Source organism: Saccopteryx leptura, chromosome 5, assembly GCF_036850995.1.
Source record: "Saccopteryx leptura isolate mSacLep1 chromosome 5, mSacLep1_pri_phased_curated, whole genome shotgun sequence".
Lineage (NCBI taxonomy): Eukaryota > Metazoa > Chordata > Mammalia > Chiroptera > Emballonuridae > Saccopteryx > Saccopteryx leptura.
The window spans coordinates 142,831,339-142,853,596 of record NC_089507.1 but is presented as its reverse complement, the minus strand read 5'-3'; the positions used below and the strand labels follow the sequence as shown (position 1 = coordinate 142,853,596).

Here is a 22,258-nt window from a genome sequence, read left to right as displayed (position 1 = left end):
CAGTTCCAGTTGCCCTGCAATACACCCCATCAGTCATCAAGTCTTCTTATTGGTTAGCACAGGGGTCCCCAAACTGCAGTCCCCTGAGGCCATTTATCTGGCCCCTCCGCACTTCCGGAAGGGGCACTTCTTTCATTGGTGGTCAGCACAACATCCACATCCTGTGCTCCTGGAGTACTTACTGTATGTGGTGGTGCCACAAAGTGCAATGTCGCTCACCTACAGTACTACTCCCGGTGATGCAGGACGCATGCGTCACAGCTCCGGAAGCATGTCATATCACTTGTTACGGCCAGCAGTGACAAATATGTAACCGGACATTGACCATCTCATTAGCCAAAAGCAGGCCCATAGTTCCCATTGAAATACTGGTCAGTTTGTTGATTTAAATTTACTTGTTCTTTATTTTAAATATTGTATTTGTTCCCGTTTTGTTTTTTTACTTTAAAATAAGATATGTGCAGTGTGCATAGGGATTTGTTCATAATTTTTTTTATAGTCCGGCCCTCTGAGGGACAGTGAACTGGCCCCCTGTGTAAAAAGTTTGGGGACCCCTGGGTTAGCATTTCCTCACTGCATCCCTGCAGCACTTGGCACTGTGATCACCTCCACCACCAACCCATGTGATTCTGTCCTAAGTATTCTCCTCACTTATTAAATGTTGCAATGTCCCACAAGTTCCACCTTGTCCTAAACTCTGTGCCTTCTTCAAAGGTCTTCATTTTAAGTCACCCATCCACTGATAAGTCCCAAATCTACATGTCTACCCCAGACTTCTCCCCTGAATCTCACACATGCAGTCAATAGCCTGTTGGACATCTCCACCTATGTCTAGCAACCACTCCCCCTCTTAGAGCATGAACCCCCCCTACTCCTCAGACTCAGCTCATCAGGTGGAAACCTGCCCAGGCTAATCCAATTTCCTCTGCTAGTAACTGGAACTGAGCTCCAACTGTCTCAGTTGGACACCTGAACTAAGAGGGCATACTCAGCCAAGACCATCTGCAGGTGAAAGGAGAAGGCCAGTCTGTAGACAGCCAAGAATGCAGGAGATGACACAGCCCAGGGGGAGAGTAACTGCCTTGACTCTGATGACTTGCTGTCTGGTTATGTTTCTGTTCTTTCCTTTCTGTGAGATGCCACCTGTCCTTCCCATACGCTTCTTTTTTTCTTCCTAAGGCAGTTTCAGTGGATTCCTATACTTGTAATGAAGTGATCCTGAAATATTCTTCTAATGCACAACAAAAAAAAGAAAAGGAAGTACTCCTAATGAACTGTGTCATGCCACCACGATGTATCTGGATTTCAGAAATGTTAAAAAATGAAAACCTGTGTGACTCAAAGTCCATGGAATCCACTATACCCTAACTTGGTGCACACCCTTCCACCCACTGGAATACCCTTCCTGTCCCTCACCTACCCCAATCCTACCAGTCCTCCAAGACTAAGCCCCAACTGCCCTGGCCAGGCAGCTCAGTTGCCAGCATCATCCTGATACACCAAGATTGTAGGTTCAATCTCTAGTGAGAACACATACAAGAGTCAACCAATGAATGCATAAGTGAGTGGAACACAAATCAATCTCCCCCCCCCCCTCTGAAATAAATAAATAAATAAAGACAAAGCATCAACTACACTAACTCTGCTCTTTCCTAGATCAATCCCAAGAGAAATCTAGATGTCATTATTACTCCCTATTATACTTTTTTTTAAATTCAGTGAGAGGAAAGAAGGCAGAGACACTCCTGCATGCACCCCATCTGGTATCCACCCAGTATGCCCACTAGGGGGCGATGCTCTGCCCATCCGGGATGCTGCTCCATTGTTCAGCAACTGAGCTCTTCTTAGCACCTGAGGTGGAAGCCATGGAGACAGCCTCAGCACCCGGGACCAACTTGCTCCAATCAAGCCATGGCAGCAAGGGGGGGGGGGGGAGAGAAGCAAGAGAAGAAGGGGTAAAGAAGCAGATGGGCGCTTTTCTAGTGTGCCCTGACCAGGAATCAGATTCAGGACATCCACATACCTGGCCGATGCTCTACCACTGAGCAAATTCGCCAGGGCCTCTCTATTATAACTTAACCTTTAATTGTTTAAGTCTTATGTTCCCAAAAATATTATAATGAGGGCACAGACACTGCCAAAATTACAAGGACTGACAATACTAGGTGCTGGCAAGGAAGTAGAGGCACTGACACCCTCGGATCCTGCAGGCGTGCCCTGCAGGGAAAGAGGAGTGTGCCCCAGGGTGAAGCCCAGCAGACCTATACACTCATGACCATAGAAAAGAGTGGATCAATAGCAGTGTGTTCATACAACCCAGCACACCCAAATGGGCGGATCCCACCTCTCAGACAGAACACTGAGTGAGCTAAAGACTCCAGATCCAAATAAAGGACAAACCAAATGAGACTCCATTCACCTGACTTTCAACTTAGAAAGTTAATGTGTGCAATAGTGGTCGAACAGCAGTTATCTCTGGGGAGGAGGGTGGCAGGGAAGGGGGCAGGCAGGAACCTAGAAAATCTGGGGAGAGCAGTGGCCACATGGATGTGTTCACAGGTAAAATCCCTCAAGCTGAACCTACTGCACCCAGATTCTCACAGGAGGCCAGCACACCCATCCCCCAGCGCAGCAGTTACCTTCTCTGGTGACTGGCTCCCAGCTGAGGGTCAGCAGTGTGACACCCTCCTGTAAGGTCAATCTGCAGCCAATGACTGATAATACGGGGGTACGAGATGCCAGCCCCTTTGGTGGCTCAAGAAAGGACAACTCTGTGACCAGCCTGGCTCCAGAGTCCTCAGTCCCCACCTAAGAAGGCCCCTTCCTCTCCTTCTCTCCTCCCCTCCTCAGGTCCACCCATACAAAGAGTGGTCAGGTTGTGACTCTGAGTGATTTTAGGTCCATACCTCAGTAAAAACAAGAAAAAAAGGACAACTGTTTACATAGCTAAAAAACAAGATATTCCATCTCCCCTTGAAATTCTGGTCAAAGACAGCTCCTGTCCTCAGAGCAGAGATGTCACCTGGTGTAAAACAAGGTCAGCCCCCTAGTGGGCATGCTAGGGCTCTACTGTCAGTGGTGCAGGTCCCGGGCCCCACACAAGCGAGGTACATGGATCCTAGCATGGGACCTACCACAGGCCTGCTGTATATGTGCAGTTACTCTAGTTTGTCCTCCCTTCTTCTAAACAATCAGAAATGTAGCGAAGAGTCTAGAAGGGTAGTTCAGTTGGCTGGAGCGTCCTCCTAATACCCAAGGTTGTGGTCCCATCCCAGGTCAGGGCACGTACAAAAATCAACCAATAAATGCAAACATAAGAAGAACAAAAAAATGTTTCTCTCTCAAATCAATAAAAAATTGTAAAAATCACAGGAGAAAAAAATCCTGGGTTCTCCCCAGAAATATGTTTCCAGAGGCTCCTAAAGAATAAACTGTTACAACCTTGGACTGACACGCAACCAATCAGCTGCACTGCCTCAACTTCAGAGACTGTCGATACAGACGAACGCACCCTGTTTACTTCCTGCAAAGAAAGACACCCCCCCCCCCCCCTCGCGCGCTAGCACCTGCCATAAGTCGAGTGTGACCACGTCTCACAGCTCGTGTTTAAAAAAGAAACATTGTGTCCTTCGGTCCGTAAACAGAGAAAGCTGTGTACCTTCCGTCTCGCTGCAAGGTCTAAGCGTGGCGAGCCGGCTTCGCCGCGACCGTGGCCCCCGCTGGACCTGCTCTGGGCAACCGGCCGGGACACAGCAGCCGCCAGAACGGTCCCCCCCGCACCTGCTCGGCCCACAGGGCTCGGGACGCAGCAGCCGCCGGAACGCCCCCCCACTGCACCTGCTCGGGCCACAGGAGCCGCCGGCATGGTCCCGTCGCACCTGCTCGGGCCCGGGGATGGGGACGCAGCAGCAGCCGAAACGATCCCCCCCGCACCTGCTCGGGCCACGGAGACGAGGACGCAGCTGCCGCCGGCATGGTTCCCGCCGCACCTGCTCGGGCCACACGGACGGGGACGCAGCAGCCGCTGGCATTGGTCCCCGCCGCACCTGCTAGGGCCACGAGGACGGGGATGCAGCAGCCGCCGGAACGATCCCCGCCGCACCTACTTGGGCCGCGGGGACAGGGATGCAGCAGCCGCCGGAACGATCCCCGCCCACACCTGCTCGGGCCGCGGGGACGGGACGCAGCAGCCGCCAGAACGATCCTCGTCGCACCTGCTCGGGCCGCCGGGACGGGGACGCAGCAGCCGCCAGAACGATCCCCGTCCGCATCCCGCTCCCGGAGGCCCCAACGCCGCGGACACAGGCCGCGCTTACCTTCCTGCTCGCGCCTCCGAGGGACACCTTGGGCCTCGTTTTGAAATCCCCTTCAAAGCTGAACATCTTTACAGCTTATCCCATCTGGGAGGGGCCCCGGGCCCTGAGTGCGGCGGGCGGCGGGGCTGGCCCCGGGGAGCGTCCCGGCGGAGGCGTCCCGGCAGGGAGGACGAGGACGCACCGGGCAGCGACCTCGAGCCCGCCCTGGGGGCTCTGCCCGCCCGGGCCTGCCCTTGGGTGGCGGGGCGGCGACACTGGGCGGCGGCTCTTCCTCACCTCCCCCCTCATCCACGCCTCCCTACTGCTCCGGCCAGGGCCAAAGGAGCCGCAGGGAAGCGGACCCGCACTCGCGCCGGGAGCAGCCGCCGGGACAAAAGATGGCCGCCGGGCGCCGCCAGCGTGCGCGCGCTCGTCATCGACGCCGCGGCGCTTCTCCCGGCGCCCGGCCAGCGTGCGCGCACCCGCCATCGACGCCGCGGCGCTCCTCTAGGCGCCCCGCCAGCGTGCGCGCGCCCGCCACCGACGGCGCGTCGGAGCGTGGGAACGTGCTGCGGTGACCTGAGTCTGCGACCCAGGCGCTTAGGTGGGGCCGGGGTCGTGGGCGGGGCCGGGGAGGGGCGACGGCGGTGGGCGAAGCTTGGGTCTCGTGCACCCGCGTCCCCGAAGTTGGACTTAGCCATGTCTGTTGCGCACTTCTATGGGAAGCGGGCTCGGAAGTCTGTAAAATGCCAAACCACTCACCTGGGAATAAAAGGATCAGATACAGTACTTAGTGCTTGTAGGGAGTGCGTACATATCCCATCGTGACCTGGTTCGCGTGTGTACTTCATGAACCCACACACACACACATATCTCATGCACACACGTGTACAGATATGTGCATCATACACATATGCATAAATATAGGTGTCATGTACATATGTCTACATAAGTCTATCATATGTACATGCATTAAAATATATCATGGACACGCACATATACATAAATATATCGTATGCACAGAACTTCATGTTCTAAACACGTGCATATGTATTATATACCCATGACTGGAACCAAAAATTTTAAAACTAATATTTATCATTACTGTGTGGGATGCACTGATGTCTTTTTTTCAAATGCTACTTGCAAGTCACTAATCACATTTCACAATCCACTTATGCGTTTCAGTCTCAGAAAAATCTGCCACAGACACACGCACACAACGTATACATATGTGAATTGGGTCACAGTATAGAGTGTATTTTTTATTATAAATCAGCATCAAAAAACTTTGAAAGCCACTAGATTAGACACATCTATTTGGATATATGAAAAAAATCTAAGTCATCAAAATGTCCATATGTTACCAGTTTTGAAATCTTACAGATTTTGTAAATAAAGTATCACGCTTTTTAAAAACCTGACAGGCAAAGATGAAAAACATTGGTAATATTTATTATGTACTCTCAGTTGTAGAGCCTGCTGTGAGGTCTTAAGATTTCACCTCAGATAAACTCTTCTGAGGTCTAGACCAGGAGTGAGGCGCAGCGAGGCCTGACTGATTGGGAACACCAAGCCTAGCTTGTGTGGTAATTAAGGTGTGCTGTCTCCATCTGCTGGGTATTACTCAAATTTTTGAACTGGCATGAGCAGAGAAGAGGTTGCTATTTAGTGGGCCTCTGAACACCTCCCTCTTTGCCCTACTGTCCCCTCATCTGGGGATGAGGATGTGAACATCTTGGGGGGAGGACATTTTTCTGTGTGGTTGGAGAACATCATTTGGTCTTAGGTCCCCAGCCCTGTGGTGTGAGCATCCCTGTGCTAATTGGGTACTTTTATTACAGGCCACTTCAGTTGGTACTCACTCCACTGAGGAATTAATATCCTGCCCTCATGCTAGAGGGACAACTGGCTTATCCAAACAGCATTTGTCTCTAGTATGTTTTCTATGAAAATATTTTCAAGGATTTTTAAAAATACTTTTTTAATAGAAAAATTTCAAGCCTAATAATTCAGAAATAACAGTGTAATCAGTCTTCACGAACCACCACCTAGCTTCAATGGCCAATTTTATTGGGTTGGGGAATAAGTTCGTAGTGTTTTTATATTTTCTTTTATTTTACAACGATTTGTTTGCTGTTTGGCAAAGGGTAAGTATTCATTCAATAAAACTCTTTCTGCTCTACAAAACTATGTTAATTGTATTTTTGAGTTATTTAATTTTTTATTAGTTTTGAGGCTTAGAAATGGAATATCCAGGAGGCAAAAATCAACATTTTCGACACCTGCTCTTCTTTGCTTTTCATCGAGGTCAAAAAGCTGCCGAAGCAGCCTGGGACATTTGCCACGTGTATGGAGAAGGTGTCATAGGTGAGTCTACAGCACAGAAATGGTTTGCAAAGTTCAAAAATGGCGACTTTGACGTCGATGACACGTGCCGCAGCGGAAGGCCTTCTGAATTCAATGAAGAACTGGGAAATGCTCGAAAAGAATGCCACGGTCAACAAGGAGCTCTACATTGCCCAGCTACACCGCGTGAATGAGGCTATTAGACTGAAAAGACCTGATCGACATGGTCAAACCATACTCCTTCACGACAACGCCAGGCCCCATGTTGCACAAGTCGTCAAAGCCGCACTCCAAGAGCTCGAATGAGAGCTCCTTCAGCATCCGCCGTATTCTCCGGACCTTGCACCGACCAATTATCATCTTTTCCACTCCCTGTCAAACCATATGAAGGGCGTTACCTTCGATAACAAAGAGGTCCTTAAAAACTGGCTCAAGCCCTGGCCGGTTGGCTCAGCGGTAGAGTGTCGGCCTAGCGTGCGGAGGACCTGGGTTCGATTCCCGGCCAGGGCACACAGGAGAAGCGCCCATTTGCTTCTCCACCCCTCCGCTGCGCCTTCCTCTCTGTCTCTCTCTTCCCCTCCCGCAGCCAAGGCTCCATTGGAGCAAAGATGGCCCGGGCGCTGGGGATGGCTCTGTGGCCTCTGCCTCAGGCGCTAGAGTGGCTCTGGTCGCAACATGGCGACGCCCAGGATGGGCAGAGCATCGCCCCCTGGTGGGAAGAGCCTCGCCCCTGGTGGGTGTGCCGGGTGGATCCCGGTCGGGCGCATGCGGAGTCTGTCTGACTGTCTCTCCCTGTTTCCAGCTTCAGAAAAATGCAAAAAAAAAACAAAACAAAAAACAAAACAAAACAAAAAACAACTGGCTCAACAACATTTTTGACACCAGACCAGGCGATTTTTGGCGGAACGGCATCAACAAATTGGTCGAGAGGTGGGAAGAGGTTGTAAACAGCAATGGCGAATATATAATTGATTAACTTATTGATATAATTATTGTTTTTTGTTTAAATAAAAGTCTTCGGTAAAAACGCTACGAACTTATTCCCCAACCCAATATGTAATGTATACTCAACCAGTTCTTTCTGTTTCTTTGCTCCAAACAAATTGAATGTAAAATGGGCAATATGTCCTGAAGCTATTGTGTTTGGCAGCTTGTAGACCATCTCAATTTATCTGAAGATTCTAGCTCAGGGGTCGGGAACCTTTTTGGCCAAGAGAACCATGAGCGCCACATATTTTAAAATGTAATTCCTTGAGAGCCATACAACGACCCGTGTACATTATACATTATCCAATAAAAATTTGGAGTTGTCCCAGAGGACAGCTGTGATTGGCTCCAGCCACCTACAACCATGAACATGAGCAGTAGGAAATGAATGGATTGTAATACATGAGAATGTTTTATAATTTTAATGTTTTTTTTTTTATTAAAAATTTGTCTGCGAGGCAGATGCAGCCATCAAAAGAGCCACATCTGGCTTGCGAGCCATAGGTTCCCGACCCCTGTATCTAGCTGAAAGTCAGAAATTGTTTCAGAAGTTCCCTTACAACATGAGGACAGAAAGGAAAGAGCTACATCCATCGGGAAAGCCACCGACTCATTTTTTTTTTCACTTCCACACTCTCAATATTAGCTACCTGACAACGCAAACGGTTGGTGAAAATTGGTTATGTTTTTATTGTAAGAACTTATTCTTTAGAATAGCAATGCATGTTAATTATTAAGAAAAATCAAAACAATTACCAGCATAAGCAAAGTATAAGAGAAACTCTCCCTCTGCCCTACATCCCCCTCATCTGTTACCTACCTACCTAATCATCTATCTCTTCTATCCATCTATCATCTATCTCATCTAATTTCTATCTATATATCACCTATCACATATATATGTATATATATATCACTTGTATGTTTATCACCTACATATTATCTATCTACCTATCACCCATCATCTATCATCTATTATCTCTTTGTATCAGCTATCAATCAGCTATCTATCATCTATCAACCATCTATCAATCATTCATCTTAATTTTCTCTCACTGTTATAACAAATCACCACAAATCAGTGGCTTAAACAACCCAGATCTATTGTCTTTCAGTTGTGGACCTCAGAAGTCTCACTAGACTATAGTGAGGTTGTCTGCAGAGCTACAATGAGGGTGTCTGCAGAGCTGTATTCCAGGATACTTGCCCCATCCCCATATCCTTAATTTAATCACATCTGCAAAGTTCCATTGCCAGGTGAGGTAACCTATTCACAGGTTCTGGGGGTGAGGATGTGAACACCTTGGGGGGGAGGACATTTTTCTGTGTGGTTGGAGAACATACTTTGTATGATTTCTGTCCTTTTTTAAAAAAAAATTTATTCATTTTTAGAGAGAGAGAGAAAGGGAGATAGAAAGGGGAAGGAGCAGGAAGCATCAACTCCCATATGTGCCTTGACCAGGTAAGCCCAGGGTTTCAAACCGGCAACCTCAGCGTTCCAGGTCAATGCTTTATCCACTGTGCCACCACAGGTCAGGTTGATATCTGTCCTTTTTAATGAACCGACACTTGTTTCATGGTCCAGCATCTGGCCTGCCCTGGATAAGGCCCCATGAGCATGTGCTGAAGGTCGTTCTCCAGAGGTCTGTGGTGGGGCTGGCTCAGAGCTGTGTTTGACGTCAAACCAGAAGATTGACGTCCACAGCTATTACCGTCAGATTATCCATTTCTCCCTCCATTTCTGTCAGTGTTCGCACACTTTAATTCTCTTAGACTTTAACATCTTTGGATTTTAGTCTTAGAAAATGGTTTATGGCCCTGGCCGGTTGGCTCAGTGGTAGAGCGTTGGCCTGGCGTGCAGAAGTCCCAGGTTCGATTCCCGGCCAGGGCACACAGAAGAAGCGCCCATCTGCTTCTCCACTCCTCCCCCTCTCCTTCCTCTCTGTCTCTCTCTTCCCCTCCCGCAGCGAGGCTCCGTTGGAGCAAAGATGGCCTGGGCGCTGGGGATGGCTCCTTGGCCTCTGCCCCAGGCGCTGGAGTGGCTCTGGTCACAACAGAGCAACGCCCCGGAGAGGCAGAGCATCGCCCCCTGGTGGGCAGAGCGTCACCCCCTGGTGGGTGTGCCGGGTGGATCCCAGTCGGGCGCATGCGGGAGTCTGTCTGACTGTCTCTCCCTGTTTCCAGCTTCAGAAAAATACAAAAAAAAAATAAAGAAAGAAAGTGATTTAATTTTTGTCCTTTAACTTCTCCTGGCAAATGATGATGGAAGAGGAGTGTATGTTCAAATTTAGGGCATCTTATTGTTGCCATCTTAATAAATATTATAGACTTTGTACCCCTACCCCCAAATTCATATGTTGAATCCAAACCACCAAGGGGATGGTGTTAGGAGGTGGGGACTTTGGGAGGTCATGAGGTCATGAGGTCATGAGTGTGGAGCCCTCACCAATGGGATCAGTGCCGTTAAAAAGGCCCCACAGGGTTTCCTCACCCCGTGCACCAGGTGAGGACATGAAAAGCAGGCGCTGGCTCAACTCAGAAAGCAAGTTCTCACCAGACACTGAACCTGCTGGCGCCTTGATCTTCCAGCCTCCAGAACGGAAAGAAATAAATGACTGTTGTTTATAAGCCACCCATGTAGTGTCTGTCAAAGCAGCCTGAACTTAAGACAATGCAATTTCTTTTTCTAAAAGAAATTTATTATTCAGACTATATACACAGAAACTGTAGCACACATATATACATAGATGTTAAAGAATAATACCAAAGCACACACCTCTGGAAAGATCATACAGGTTGAGAAACAAGGTTGCTCCCTGATCATAACTGGTGTCCCTCAGCCCTTCCCAACTGTGTGACGTTGGGTAAGTCATTTAACTTCATTGACTCCATGGGCCAACTGAGCAAAATGCCTTCTAGGGTTGAAGGCCTAGGCTTGGTCCCTGTGGCTCTTGAGACCTGTATTTTGTTGGTACAACTGTATTGAATTAGCCAACTTGTTTTAGACGGTTAGTATTACATGAAACATTCGTATTCAAAGGGCATTTTGTTAAGTTCATAGGCCACAAAAGAGCTCAACAATAAACCATAGGATAAAACCAAGTACTGCCCTGGCCAGATAGTTCACTTGATTTAGAGCATCATCCCAAAGCACAGAGGTTGTGGGTTTGATCCCTGGTCAGGGCACATACAGGAGCAGATGGATGTTCCTGTCTCTCCCTTTCTCTCTCTTTCTCTCTCTCTCTCTCTCTCTCTCTCTCTCTCTCTCTCAAATCAGTACAATGAACATTTTTTTATAGTTTAATGTATTTTAATAGCAAACTTACAGGAATAGCATAGAAGACAGACAACATTAAAAACATACTTGCATGTAGGACAACTCAGTTAGAAAAGTATAGTAAATGGATGGAATCTACTGTATGATAAAAATGCTACAAACACCATTTAGTTGCCATCAATAAGAAATTTACTTGTTTTTAAAAAATCCAAATGCTGGCATTGTCCAGAAAAATTTAACAGGTTTATTTATATTGTTAGATAAAGTTGAACTGCTGGAACTTGTTCACTGAAACATTTTGACTTGCATTAATACTTTATGTCCCTGCATTTATATTAAAAAAATTCACACATAAATGAAAATGGAAAAACCGCCAATACCTGATTTCTGTCCCCTATTTTCAACTTGCAATCATATACTTAGGTACCTTTTGACCCCATGGGAAAAAATATCTAATGTTCAGAACTACCAATAACAGGAAGAAGAGAAAATCTTTTTTTAAAGAATGAAATGGTTCCCATCATAGTGGATTCTTAAGCACGTTCTCCACGTATGCGGCGTGCTAGCTGGATGTCTTTTGGCATAATTGTTACACGTTTGGCATGGATAGCACACAGGTTGGTGTCTTCAAAAAGGCCAACCAGATAGGCCTCACTTGCCTCCTGCAAAGCACCAATAGCTGCACTCTGGAAGCGCAGATCTGTTTTGAGGTCCTGAGCAATTTCTCGCACCAGGCGCTGGAAGGGAAGTTTGCAAATCAGAAGTTCAGTGGACTTCTGATAACGTCTAATTTCACGAAGTGCCACAGTAAGGATGAGGTTTCTTCACCCCTCCAGTAGAGGGCGCACTCTTGCGAGGGGCTTTGATGGCCAGTTGCTTCCTTGGTGCTTTACCACCGGTAGATTTGCGGGCAGTCTGCTTGGGACGAGCCATGGTACAGAGACCTCTTTACTTACTCCCCTTCTCCTTCTGCTGGAGCTCGACGAGCTAGAGGCGGCGCTGGCATTGAAGAGCTACGGTGGCGCGGCGGCAGCTGAGGCTGCGAACACCACAATGAACATTTTTTTAAAGGAAAAAACCAAGTACTGATAATAGGTTGTTAACATTCTGCTGATCCTATTTTTATGCATCATCATCATCGTCATCATCATCATATTAATCATTTTAAAAGGTCAGACAATTAAGAGTGTGTTTTGGCTGCCAGTTGGCATGCAGGAAGCAGGAGGCCAAACTGCAAATGTCCCAGATCGCCTGGGCCGGCAAGGAGCTGCCCTACTGTCAAGGACAGCTGCTGCTTGCACGGTCCGGCTCCAGTACTCAATCTCCAAGCACCCTGTGTTTTGGAAAGAGATGCTCACACTTCTGTTCCAAGTCACCTAACAATAATTAGGTGCTGGCTAATAAAAGCTTCTGTTTACCGAGCGTTCATTTTCTGTTGGGTACATGCTGAAGGCTGTGCCGTCTTTGCACTTCTCACGGCAAACCTGTCAGGTAAATATTACCCTCCACATTTTCTAAGTGCTGAAAGCAAGTTAACAAGTGTGACAGCGCAGACCCAAATCCAGGTGACCAAGGCCTGAGCTTTCCTCCTAAGATCCATTGCTCCATGATCGACAGACAGGGTTTAATTTCTAGTGACATAGATGAGGCTTGGCCTCAAAGATTTTTATAAACCCTGTTTTGTTTACTCCGGGGGGTGGGGGAACTGCTGGGGAACACACAATGTTGTAAAGACAAGATTGTAAAGAGCTCATACCCCCCAACCCCCCCACCCGCCCCCACACTTCCCTTCCCCACAGTTAAACAACAGGGTGGTGGCTGCTGCCAGAGGCTGGAGACATTTTATTTAAAATTACGCCAGCAAAAACCATCAAAGTATCCTTAACATTTTCATTAAACAGAGATACAGATCTAGTTAAGGTAGTAAATCTCTTCTGATACAAGGAGTTCCCTTGAGAGCCAAGGTTCTAGGCAGTGGTGGGCAGGAAAGAAAACCCAGTCACGTGGAGGCCTCTTCAGAGCTCTCCACATGTAGCCATGTCACACAATGGTCATGGTTACTGTGTGAAGCCTCGGCTGTGCCCTCATGCTGTCTCACCAATGTCTGTGCCATGAGTGTTTGGGGGGCGGGTGTGTAGTGAGAGACAGGCTGTAGTGGGCGTCTGGTCTACATACAGTAGCAGTTCTTTCTGTTCAGGCGCATGAAGCCAACAGAACAGGAGACAAAGCCCCTGAAAAGACAATGTTACTCAACGTCCAAAAGAAGGAGGCAGGCCACCGCGTGTGGGAGCAAATGAGAACCATTGTGGAGGGGGGATAGGCAAGACCCTTCACTGTGGTTTCTGCAAGAAGGAACAGGCCAGGCAGGTTGAGCAGCCTTAGAATCATTAGGGCTGGCTCTGGGACCAGGGAGCTGCTCTAGCATTGGGACCTGGCCTTTGGGTGTTTAGTGGCCCAGAGTGTGAGCTCACAAAGAAGGGAACAAGTATAGGCTCACATGGGCTGCTTTGCATTTGTAAGATGCACTCATGTGTTTACTGTTTTGGGTTTTTCCTGATCCGTTTTATCCTCTCTCCCCTTCACTGTCTTGCTTGCTTTTGAAGTTAAAGCATGGCTGTATGTTTCTGTGTATGTGACAGAAAGAGAGAGAGAGAGAGAGAGAGAGAGAGAGATAGGGACAGTCAGACAGGAAGAGAGAGAGATGAGAAGCATCAATTCTTCATTGCAGCTCCTTAGTTGTGGCTCCTTAGTTGTTCATTGATTGCTTTCTCATATGTGCCTTGACTGGGGGCTACAGCAGAGTGAGTGACCCCTTGCTCAAGCCAGCGACCTTGGGCTCAAGCTGGTGAGTCTTGCTCAAACCAGATGAGCCTGCACTCAAGCTGGCAACCTCAGGATTTCAAACCCGGGTCCTCTGCGTCCCAGTCCGATACTCTGTCCACTGCACCACTGCCTCATCAGGCCATATGTGCTATATTTTGAGGACAGCTTTTCCTCTTAAGATATTGTCCAGGTCAAGGATATAACTCCTTCCTCTGTAACCTCACAGCATGACAGAGAGCCATGAAAGAAAAAGTTTCTCACAGACCTCACTGTCCTGGAAACGTCATTCATCTTGGCACCTGCCTGTCCTCAGACCTCATGCAGAGATGTGTGAGGGTTGTGAATAGCATGGCTCTACTGTCAGTGATATCTGGGGTGTCCTCTCTGCTTGAGTGGCACTTCTCTGAGGGTCCACCAGCATAGTGTCCCACCTGCCTGTGTCCTCCCTATTAGGTAGCACCCCTAGCACCCTGTGCCTGTCCCGTGGCCCATGACATTATTGTCACTGAGGTTTTTTATAGGGGTTCTCAATCCATCCTCTTACTGGTCCCCTCTTACAGAGGCATGGAGCCTTCCTCATCTCTGTATACCCCCCAACATGGAAGAAGTGCTCTTGACTAATTAACAGGTTAAAGCAGGAACCTATTCAATGGTGACTGTATGTTCTTAACTAGCAGACATCTAGCAGACAACTAGTAAATGACTAATAGACAGCTGGTAGACAGTTAGGAGACAACTAGTAGACAAGAGTCTCCTTCAAAATAAGGGATTTTATCCTAACTTCCACCTGTCATTATAATCTAATGTAAAAGCAAAAAATTTCTTAGTAACAAATGACTGAATATTATAGCACGTCTACACAAAAAAACAGAGTTTTATGATAAATGAATGCAGAACCATAAATGCACATCCAATTGTCAAATGCTACACGAGAAAGCCAGCCTCCATCACCACCTGCAGCTCACCTTTCACATTAAATTTGGTAAGTAGGTTTATGATTATATTTTTATCTGAAGGGAAGGTGATTGCTTTAAAATATTTTATGTATTTTTGAGGTGTAAAGACTGACATACAGATATTAAATAGACCAATATTAAGTAGAACAAAGATTGATAGCCATGGATGTTGTCTAACCGCTCCTTTCACAGATTGGAAAAATTGGAACTCAGGGAAGTCAAGAAAATTATGCAAGTGGGTGCCATTTCCAATTCTCATTTTTTTTTACGTTAATATTCCCCATGCCTTATTTATTATCCTAAAATTATCTCCAAAGAGAGCCTTTCTCTTTACATTTTGGGATCAGGTGGACATGGAGCAGAGCTCAGGCAGGATTGGCCCAGCTAGCCGCTGGCAATTCCCTCTCTTCCCGGGATCTCCCAGCCACTACCCAGTTGCCCAGGACCCAACTACCCTGGCCAGTATTCGCTTCTCTTTAGCCATGCCAGCTAAGTTCTCTCTGTTAAGGGCACCCATCTTAGATACACTCTTATTCCTGGATCCCCAGCTCTGACTAAGCATAAATTACTGTTTCATCTATCTGCCCAGGTGACATCATGAAATTTTTAGAAAGCTTCTTATTGGAGAACATGTGAAACACATGCAAAAGCAAAGAGACAGGTATCACAAACCTCGCGTTCCAGTTACTCAGTTTCGACAATTGCCTGCCCGTCCCTTGTCTTGTGTTCCCTGTGGTCACCTCTGTTCTGCCTCCACCACCCACCCCTGTCCCAACCCCAGACACTCACAAAGCTAACCCCAAACTGTATCACTTCATCTATAGATATTTCAGGACGTATTTTTTTTTTGTATTTTTTTTTTTTTTCTGAAGCTGGAAACGGGGAGAGACAATCAGACAGACTCCCACATGCGCCCGACCGGGATCCACCCGGCACGCCCAACAGGGGCGACGCTCTGCCCACCAGGGGGCAACGCTCTGCCCCTCTGGGGCGTAGCTCTGCCGTGACCAGAGCCACTCTAGCACCTGGGGCAGAGGCCAAGGAGCCATCCCCAGCGCCCGGGCCATCTTTGCTCCAATGGAGCCTTGGCTGCGGGAGGGGAAGAGAGAGACAGAGAGGAAGGAGGGGGGGGTGGAGAAGCAAATGGGCGCTTCTCCTATGTGCCCTGTCCGGGAATCAAACCCGGGTCCCCCGCACACCAGGCCGACGCTGTACCACTGAGCCAACCAGCCAGGGCCTCAGGACGTATTTTTTAAAGGATAAGGACTGCTTTTTCCCCCTAAACCATGCCCACAGTTCCATCATTGTGCTGGAAGAGGTTAAGAACAAGGACTCAGTTCATTAACTATCTGGCTCGTGACTGGGTTCTTTCATTGGAGTCAGGAGTCAAAGAATGTTCATACATTTCAGAGCGTTGTTGCTATGCCTCTAAAGTTCATGTGAATCCCGACAGCCCGTTCTCTCTTTCCACTTTTTCAACACTCCACTTTTGAAGAGACCAGTCCTTCGTCCTGAAGAGACCCTGATGTGTGCTTCACAAAATGGACCCTGGAGTGACAAGATATTCCAGGCTCAATTTACATGATTCCCACCAGATTTTGGGCAGAGCCCACATGAATATATTCTGACAGAAATTCACAAAGATGTCATTGTTATGAATAGTATTTTTCTCTCTTATTTTTCTTAGGAACTATTGCAAACACAAGTACAAAGCACACAATACCATGTGCATACCACCTAGATGTGAGACATTTCCCATCCTTTTCCTTAAAGAAGCAATATGTCGGGTGTGGCTGAACCCCTCTCTGCCTCCAGCTCCTCCACTTCTTTCTCCCCCTGCAGATGTGACTATTCTGAGGTGGACATGCCTTCTTTCATGTTCTGTATCAGTACTTGTGTGTACGTCCAGCTCAAATGCTTGTTCTTTTTCAGATTGTTTATTTGTCTCAAAGTAAAATGCAGACATGGTTTTTAAAATCACACAGTGCTACAAGGCTTTAAACAAAACTAGGTCTCTTACACCTCAGTAACAAAAAGCACAAAAGAGCTGGTTAAACAATGGACAAGGGAACTAAATGGTTATTTCCCCAAAGAAGACTTGCAGATGGTCCACGGACATATGAAGAGATGCTCACCATCTTTACTCATCAGGGAAATGCAAATCAAAGCCACAGTGAGCCCTGGCTGGGTAGCTCAGTTTGTTAGAGTATTGTCCTGATATGCTGAGGTTACAGGTTCAATCCCTGGTCAGGGCGCATCCAAGAGTCAACCAAGGAATGCATAAATGAGTAGAACAAATTAGTATTTCTCTCTCTCTCTCAAATCAATTTTTAAAAAAGCCATAGTGGCCTTGGCTGGTTGGCTCAGTGGTAGAGCATCGGCCTGGCGTGCAGGAGTCCCAGGTTCGATTCCCAGCCAGGGCACACAGGAGAAACGCCCATCTGCTTCTCCACCCCTCCCCCTCTCCTTCCTTTCTGTCTCTCTCTTCCCCTCCCACAGCCAAGGCTCCATTAGAGCAAAGTTGGCCCGGGCGCTGAGGCTGGCTCTGTGGCCTCTGCCTCAGGCACTAGAATGGCTCTGGTTGCAACAGAGCAGCGCCCCAGATGGATAGAGCATCGCCCCCTGGTGGGCGTGCCGGGTGGATCCCGGTTGGGTGCATGTCGGAGTCTGTCTGACTGCCTCCACGTTTCCAACTTCAGAAAAAGCCATAGTAAGCTGCCTAACCTGTGGTAGCGCAGTGGATAATAAAGTATTGACCTGGAATGCTGAGGTCACCGGTTCAAAACCCTGGGCTTGTTCAGTCAAGGCACATATGGGAGTTGATGCTTCCTGCTCCTCCCCCTTCTCTCTCTCTCTCTCTTTCACTTTTTCACTCTCTCTGTCTCTCCTCTCTTAAAATAAATAAATAAGATAAAAAAAAGCCATAGTAAGCTATCACCTCACACCTGTCAGAATACTTATTACCACAAAGACAATGAGAGATAACAGAAAGATAACAAACCTTGGCAAGGATGAGAAGAAAGAGAAACCCTGTGCACTGTTGGTGGGAATGCTGATCGGTGTGGTCTCTATGGAAGAGAGTGTGGAGTTTCCTCAGAAAACTAAAAATAAAACTGTCTGGTGATCCAGTGATTCTACTTCCAGGTATTTATCCAAAGGAAATGAAACCAGGGTATCAAAGAGATGTCTGTATTCCATGTTCATTGTGGCGTAATTCACAGTGGTCAAGACCTGGAAGCAGCCTAAGTGTCCATCAATAGATGATTTATAGTCATACAATAAAATACAATTCATGTCCCTGGCCAGTTGGCTCAGCGGTAGAGTGTCAGCCCGGTGTGTGGAAATCCCAGGTTTGATTCCCAGTCAGGGCACACAGGAGAAGCACCCATCTGCTTCTCCACCCTTCCCCATCTCCTTTCTCTCTATCTCTCTCTTCCCTTTCCACAGCCCAGGCTCCATTGCAGCAAAATTGGCCCAGGCACTGAGGATGGCTTTATGGTCTCCGCCTCAGGCGCTAGAATGGTTCCGGTTGCAACAGAGCAATGGCCCAGATGGGCAGAGCATCGCTCCCTGGTGGGCATGCCAGGTGGATCCTGGTCAGATGCATGCGGGAGTCTGTCTGTCTGCCTCCCCCCTGCTCCTGGCTTCTCACATTGGAAAAATATAATACACACACACACACACACACACACACAATTTAGCCTTAAAGAAAAAAAAAAAAGAGCCCTCAATGGATAGCTCAATTTGTTAGAATGTTGCCTTGAGGTACAAAGGTTGCTGGTTTGATCCCCGGTCAGGGCACATATAGGAACAGATCAATGTTCCTGTCTCTCTCCCTTCCTCTCTAAAATCAATTAATAAATTTTCTTTTTTTAAAAAAGAAGGAGGCCCTGGCCGGTTGGCTCAGCGGTAGAGCGTCAGCCTGGCGTGCGGGGGACCCGGGTTCAATTCCCGGCCAGGGCACATAGGAGAAGCACCCATTTGCTTCTCCACCCCCCCCCCTTCCTCTCTGTCTCTCTCTTCCCCTCCCGCAGCCAAGGCTCCATTGGAGCAAAGATGGCCCGGGCGCTGGGGATGGCTCCTTGGCCTCTGCCCCAGGTGCTAGAGCGACGCCCCGGAGGGGCAGAGCATCGCCCCCTGGTGGGCAGAGCATCGCCCCTGGTGGGCGTGCCGGGTGGATCCCGGTCGGGCGCATGCGGGAGTCTGTCTGACTGTCTCTGTCTCTCCCCGTTTCCAGCTTCAGAAAAATACAAAAAAAAAAAAAAAAAAAAAGAAGGAAATCCTGCAATTTTGACAACATGGCTGAACCCAGAGGACATTCCAAGGCAAATAAGCCAGCCACAGAAGGACAGATATGATACCATCTCTCTTATATGAAGAATCTAAACTAGTCAAACTCATAGAAGCTCAGATTGTGATGGCGGCAGCCAGGGGCTGAGGGGTGGGGGCCAGGGGGAGGTGCTGGCCAAAGGCACAGCTTCAGGTACAAGATGAGTAAGTCCTGGGAATCCATTGCATTGCTAATATGACTGTGGTTAACAACATGGTGCTGTGGACTTAAAATTTCTCAAGGCTATGGATCTTCCATTAAATCTTCTCACACTCCCACCCCAATACACAAAATGGTCAGCATGTGAGGTGATGCGCATGTCAATGAGGGTGAGTGTGGAGATCTCTCCACATGCTGGATGAACATCAGAACATCCTGGAACAACTCAGCCTCGGGTTCCAGCTGCTGAAACATGTGTCAGTTCCCTGAAATGCAGTCAGCAAATGTCCACTGCTAGCCTGCCCCAGACAAGGTGCCAGGGTAGAGGCTGGGGAACAGGGGTGGGATACAAATATGTCAAAGAAAATTAGAGGTAAAAAGAAAGGAAGGAAGGAAGGAAAAAGGAAAGAAGGAAGGAAAGGAGGAAGGGGGGAAGGAGGGAGGAAGGAAGAGAGGGAAGGAGGAAGGAAGGAGGGAAGGAAGGAAGGAAGGAAGGAAGGAAGGAAGGAAGGAAGGAAGGAAGGAAGAAGTACATCCTTTAAAAAAATTTTTTTGAAAGATTTTAGAAGAATAAATGAATTTTGAAGGAAGAAGAAAACATCTCAAACTCTTTTTTCAGCCAGGCCTGATTCTTCTTGAACTACATGGTCAAGTCACTGACCCTAAAAAGAATTTCATTTTCAGAAATTATTTTTAAAAGCCATGAGTTTTTTCAGGAGTCTCAAAGCGTAAATCATGCCTTTCATGAAAACCCATAAAATATACTCAGCCTGTGAGATGAAATGAAATCAAGACAAAACTAATTTTTGCAGTTGCCGTTCCTGGCCTGGACAGAGGCCCTGTCAGGGTTCTGCGCTTTTAGACAAGCAATTCATAAACCACATCAACAACCTCACTGAGTTTCTTGCTCTAGAAATTGCCATCCCTGACCCCTTTCACCCGTCCTTGATCTCTGGGACCCACGTGCTTCCTGCACGTGTGATCCATCCCACCACAAAGCTAGTTTCATCTCATTCTTTTTTACACGATGCCAGGAATTTGTCCAGGCCTACCTTTTGACAGTATGAACGGTGCTTTGTCACCGAAGCAGTCCATGTTCGAGATGTTTCATATTGTCTTGATCAGGAGTGGCACAGCCTGGCATGGTGCTGTTCTCCTGTCTACGAGGAACTGTGTGTAACAGCTAATAAATCAGGCATGTGGTGACCTGTACCTGACAGGGCTCCATGACTGAGCGTAGGAAACCCCAGAACTGTCCTGAGGAATTCAGAGTCTGAAAACAAAAGCTGGAGAAATTCTCGAGATTATAGACAAATGTTAACTCTCTTTGACTTAAAGAATGAATGTCAGCCTGACCAGGTGGCAGTGCAGTGGATAGAGTGTCAGACTGGGACATGGAAGACCCAGGTTCGAAACCCCGAGGTCGCTGGCTTGAGCGCGGGCTCATCTGGTTTGAGCAAAGCTCACCAGCTTGAGCCCAAGGTTGCTGGCTTGAGCAAAGGGTCACTCACTCTACTGTAGCCCCCAGTCAAAGCACATATGAGAAAGCAATCAATAAACAACTAAGGTGCCTCAATTAAGAATTGATGCTTCTCATCTCTCTCCCTTCCTGCCTGACTGTCCCTGTCTGTCCATCTGTCTTTGTCACACACACACACACACACACACACACACACACACACACACACACACAGAATGAATGTCAGATTATGTGGCTGAAGGAGGATATTTAGTATTTTGGAGAGGTGAATGGCACTGAGCATTTAAAAAGTACGTAATGTCAAAATCCAAGAGCAAGACTGTCCCCTTCATGTTCTCCAAATGACCCAGCTATTTGAATACGTGATCGGTTATTTCCATATTAGATTCTTGAACTAGTTTGTGAGTTACTTCAGTTTCAGAAAAATAACACTGGGGAACAATTTTTTTCCTTTTCTGTTGCATGAGGTTTTAGAACTATTTTTATATATTTCTGCATCACTGATTCCAAACCTAAAGTCCATTTTTTGGTGCATGCTCTAGTTTTTATGCAATTTAATTTCTTTTTGTTAGAGTTAATGGCATGCATTGGTTTTTAAATTGGAGTTAAAGGACAACAACTCTTGAATTGAACACAACCACAAGGCAATTAATGTTTTACAAACATCACTTTTACATAATTGTAGTTGTTTTTAAATGTAAAAAACTATTATCTGATAAAAAAAAACACCCTCTTATTTTGTTTTATGATTGAATCATGGCTTCTTCGAGTAGGCGTAAATGTAAGAATAGTCCTGACACCTTCTGTTATATATGTGGCTGTTACACACTTCAACGTCAATGGCGCAACATTTCATCATTTGTGACACGTGCATGTATTGCCTATTTTCAAGTTCCCCTTGGTGATCAAGACAAGAATTGGGCTCCTCATAGTGTGTCATAATTTTAATAATTGTGAGGAAATGCTTTGTGACTGGACAAAAAAAAATGCAAAGGAATGCCTTTTGGTATTCCCATGGTTTGGCATGAACCTAAGGACCACAGCAGTGACTGTTATTTCTATCTGATACATACAAAGGGCGTCGGCAAGAGAAAATGGCATACAATCACATATCCTAATATTCCTTCAGCAATACAACATATTCCACACTCTGAGACACTCCCAGTTCCAGTTTTCAATGGTTTTATTTCTTCTAAGGACGAAGAAGGTGAACATGGTGATCAAGTATATTTTGATAAGATACACGAGGAAATGGTTGTAGAATCTGAAGGGTCTTCGTCTGATGCCAAGCAGTCATTAACCCCTCAGCAGTTTAGCCAACCCGAATTGAATGACTTAGTAAGAATGACATAAAAATTGTCCTCGACTTTCTGAAGTATGAGGAGCATAACTGGATCATTTGTGTGGATCTTAAAATGGTAAATTTCCTGCTAGGACAACAGAGAGGTTTCACGAAGTATCCTGGCTTTCTGTGTTTGTGGGACAGCCGAGCTTGGGAGAAACACTGGACACAGAAGGAGTGGCCGAAACATGAAGCTCTGTAAGTAGGGATGCAAAATATTGTGAATGAACCTGTAGTTAATCGAGACAGGGTCATTTTTT

General features: G+C 47.1%; 1 protein-coding gene and 1 pseudogene across 2 annotated transcripts in view; both read right to left on the bottom strand.

Moving 5' to 3' along the window:
* UBE3C (ubiquitin protein ligase E3C) overlaps positions 1–4,724 on the bottom strand; it is a 76,150-nt gene extending 71,426 nt beyond the window's left edge. For both annotated transcript variants that reach the window (XM_066385636.1, XM_066385638.1), the window contains exon 1: positions 4,317–4,724. In XM_066385636.1, the coding sequence (XP_066241733.1) occupies positions 4,317–4,382 (66 nt within the window). In that variant the 5' untranslated portion in view covers positions 4,383–4,724. The remainder of the gene's footprint in view (positions 1–4,316) is intronic.
* A 6,554-nt stretch (positions 4,725–11,278) lies between these two features.
* On the bottom strand, positions 11,279–11,841 carry LOC136405430 (histone H3.3A-like; annotated as a pseudogene).
* Between the last annotated feature and the right edge of the window lie 10,417 nt (positions 11,842–22,258).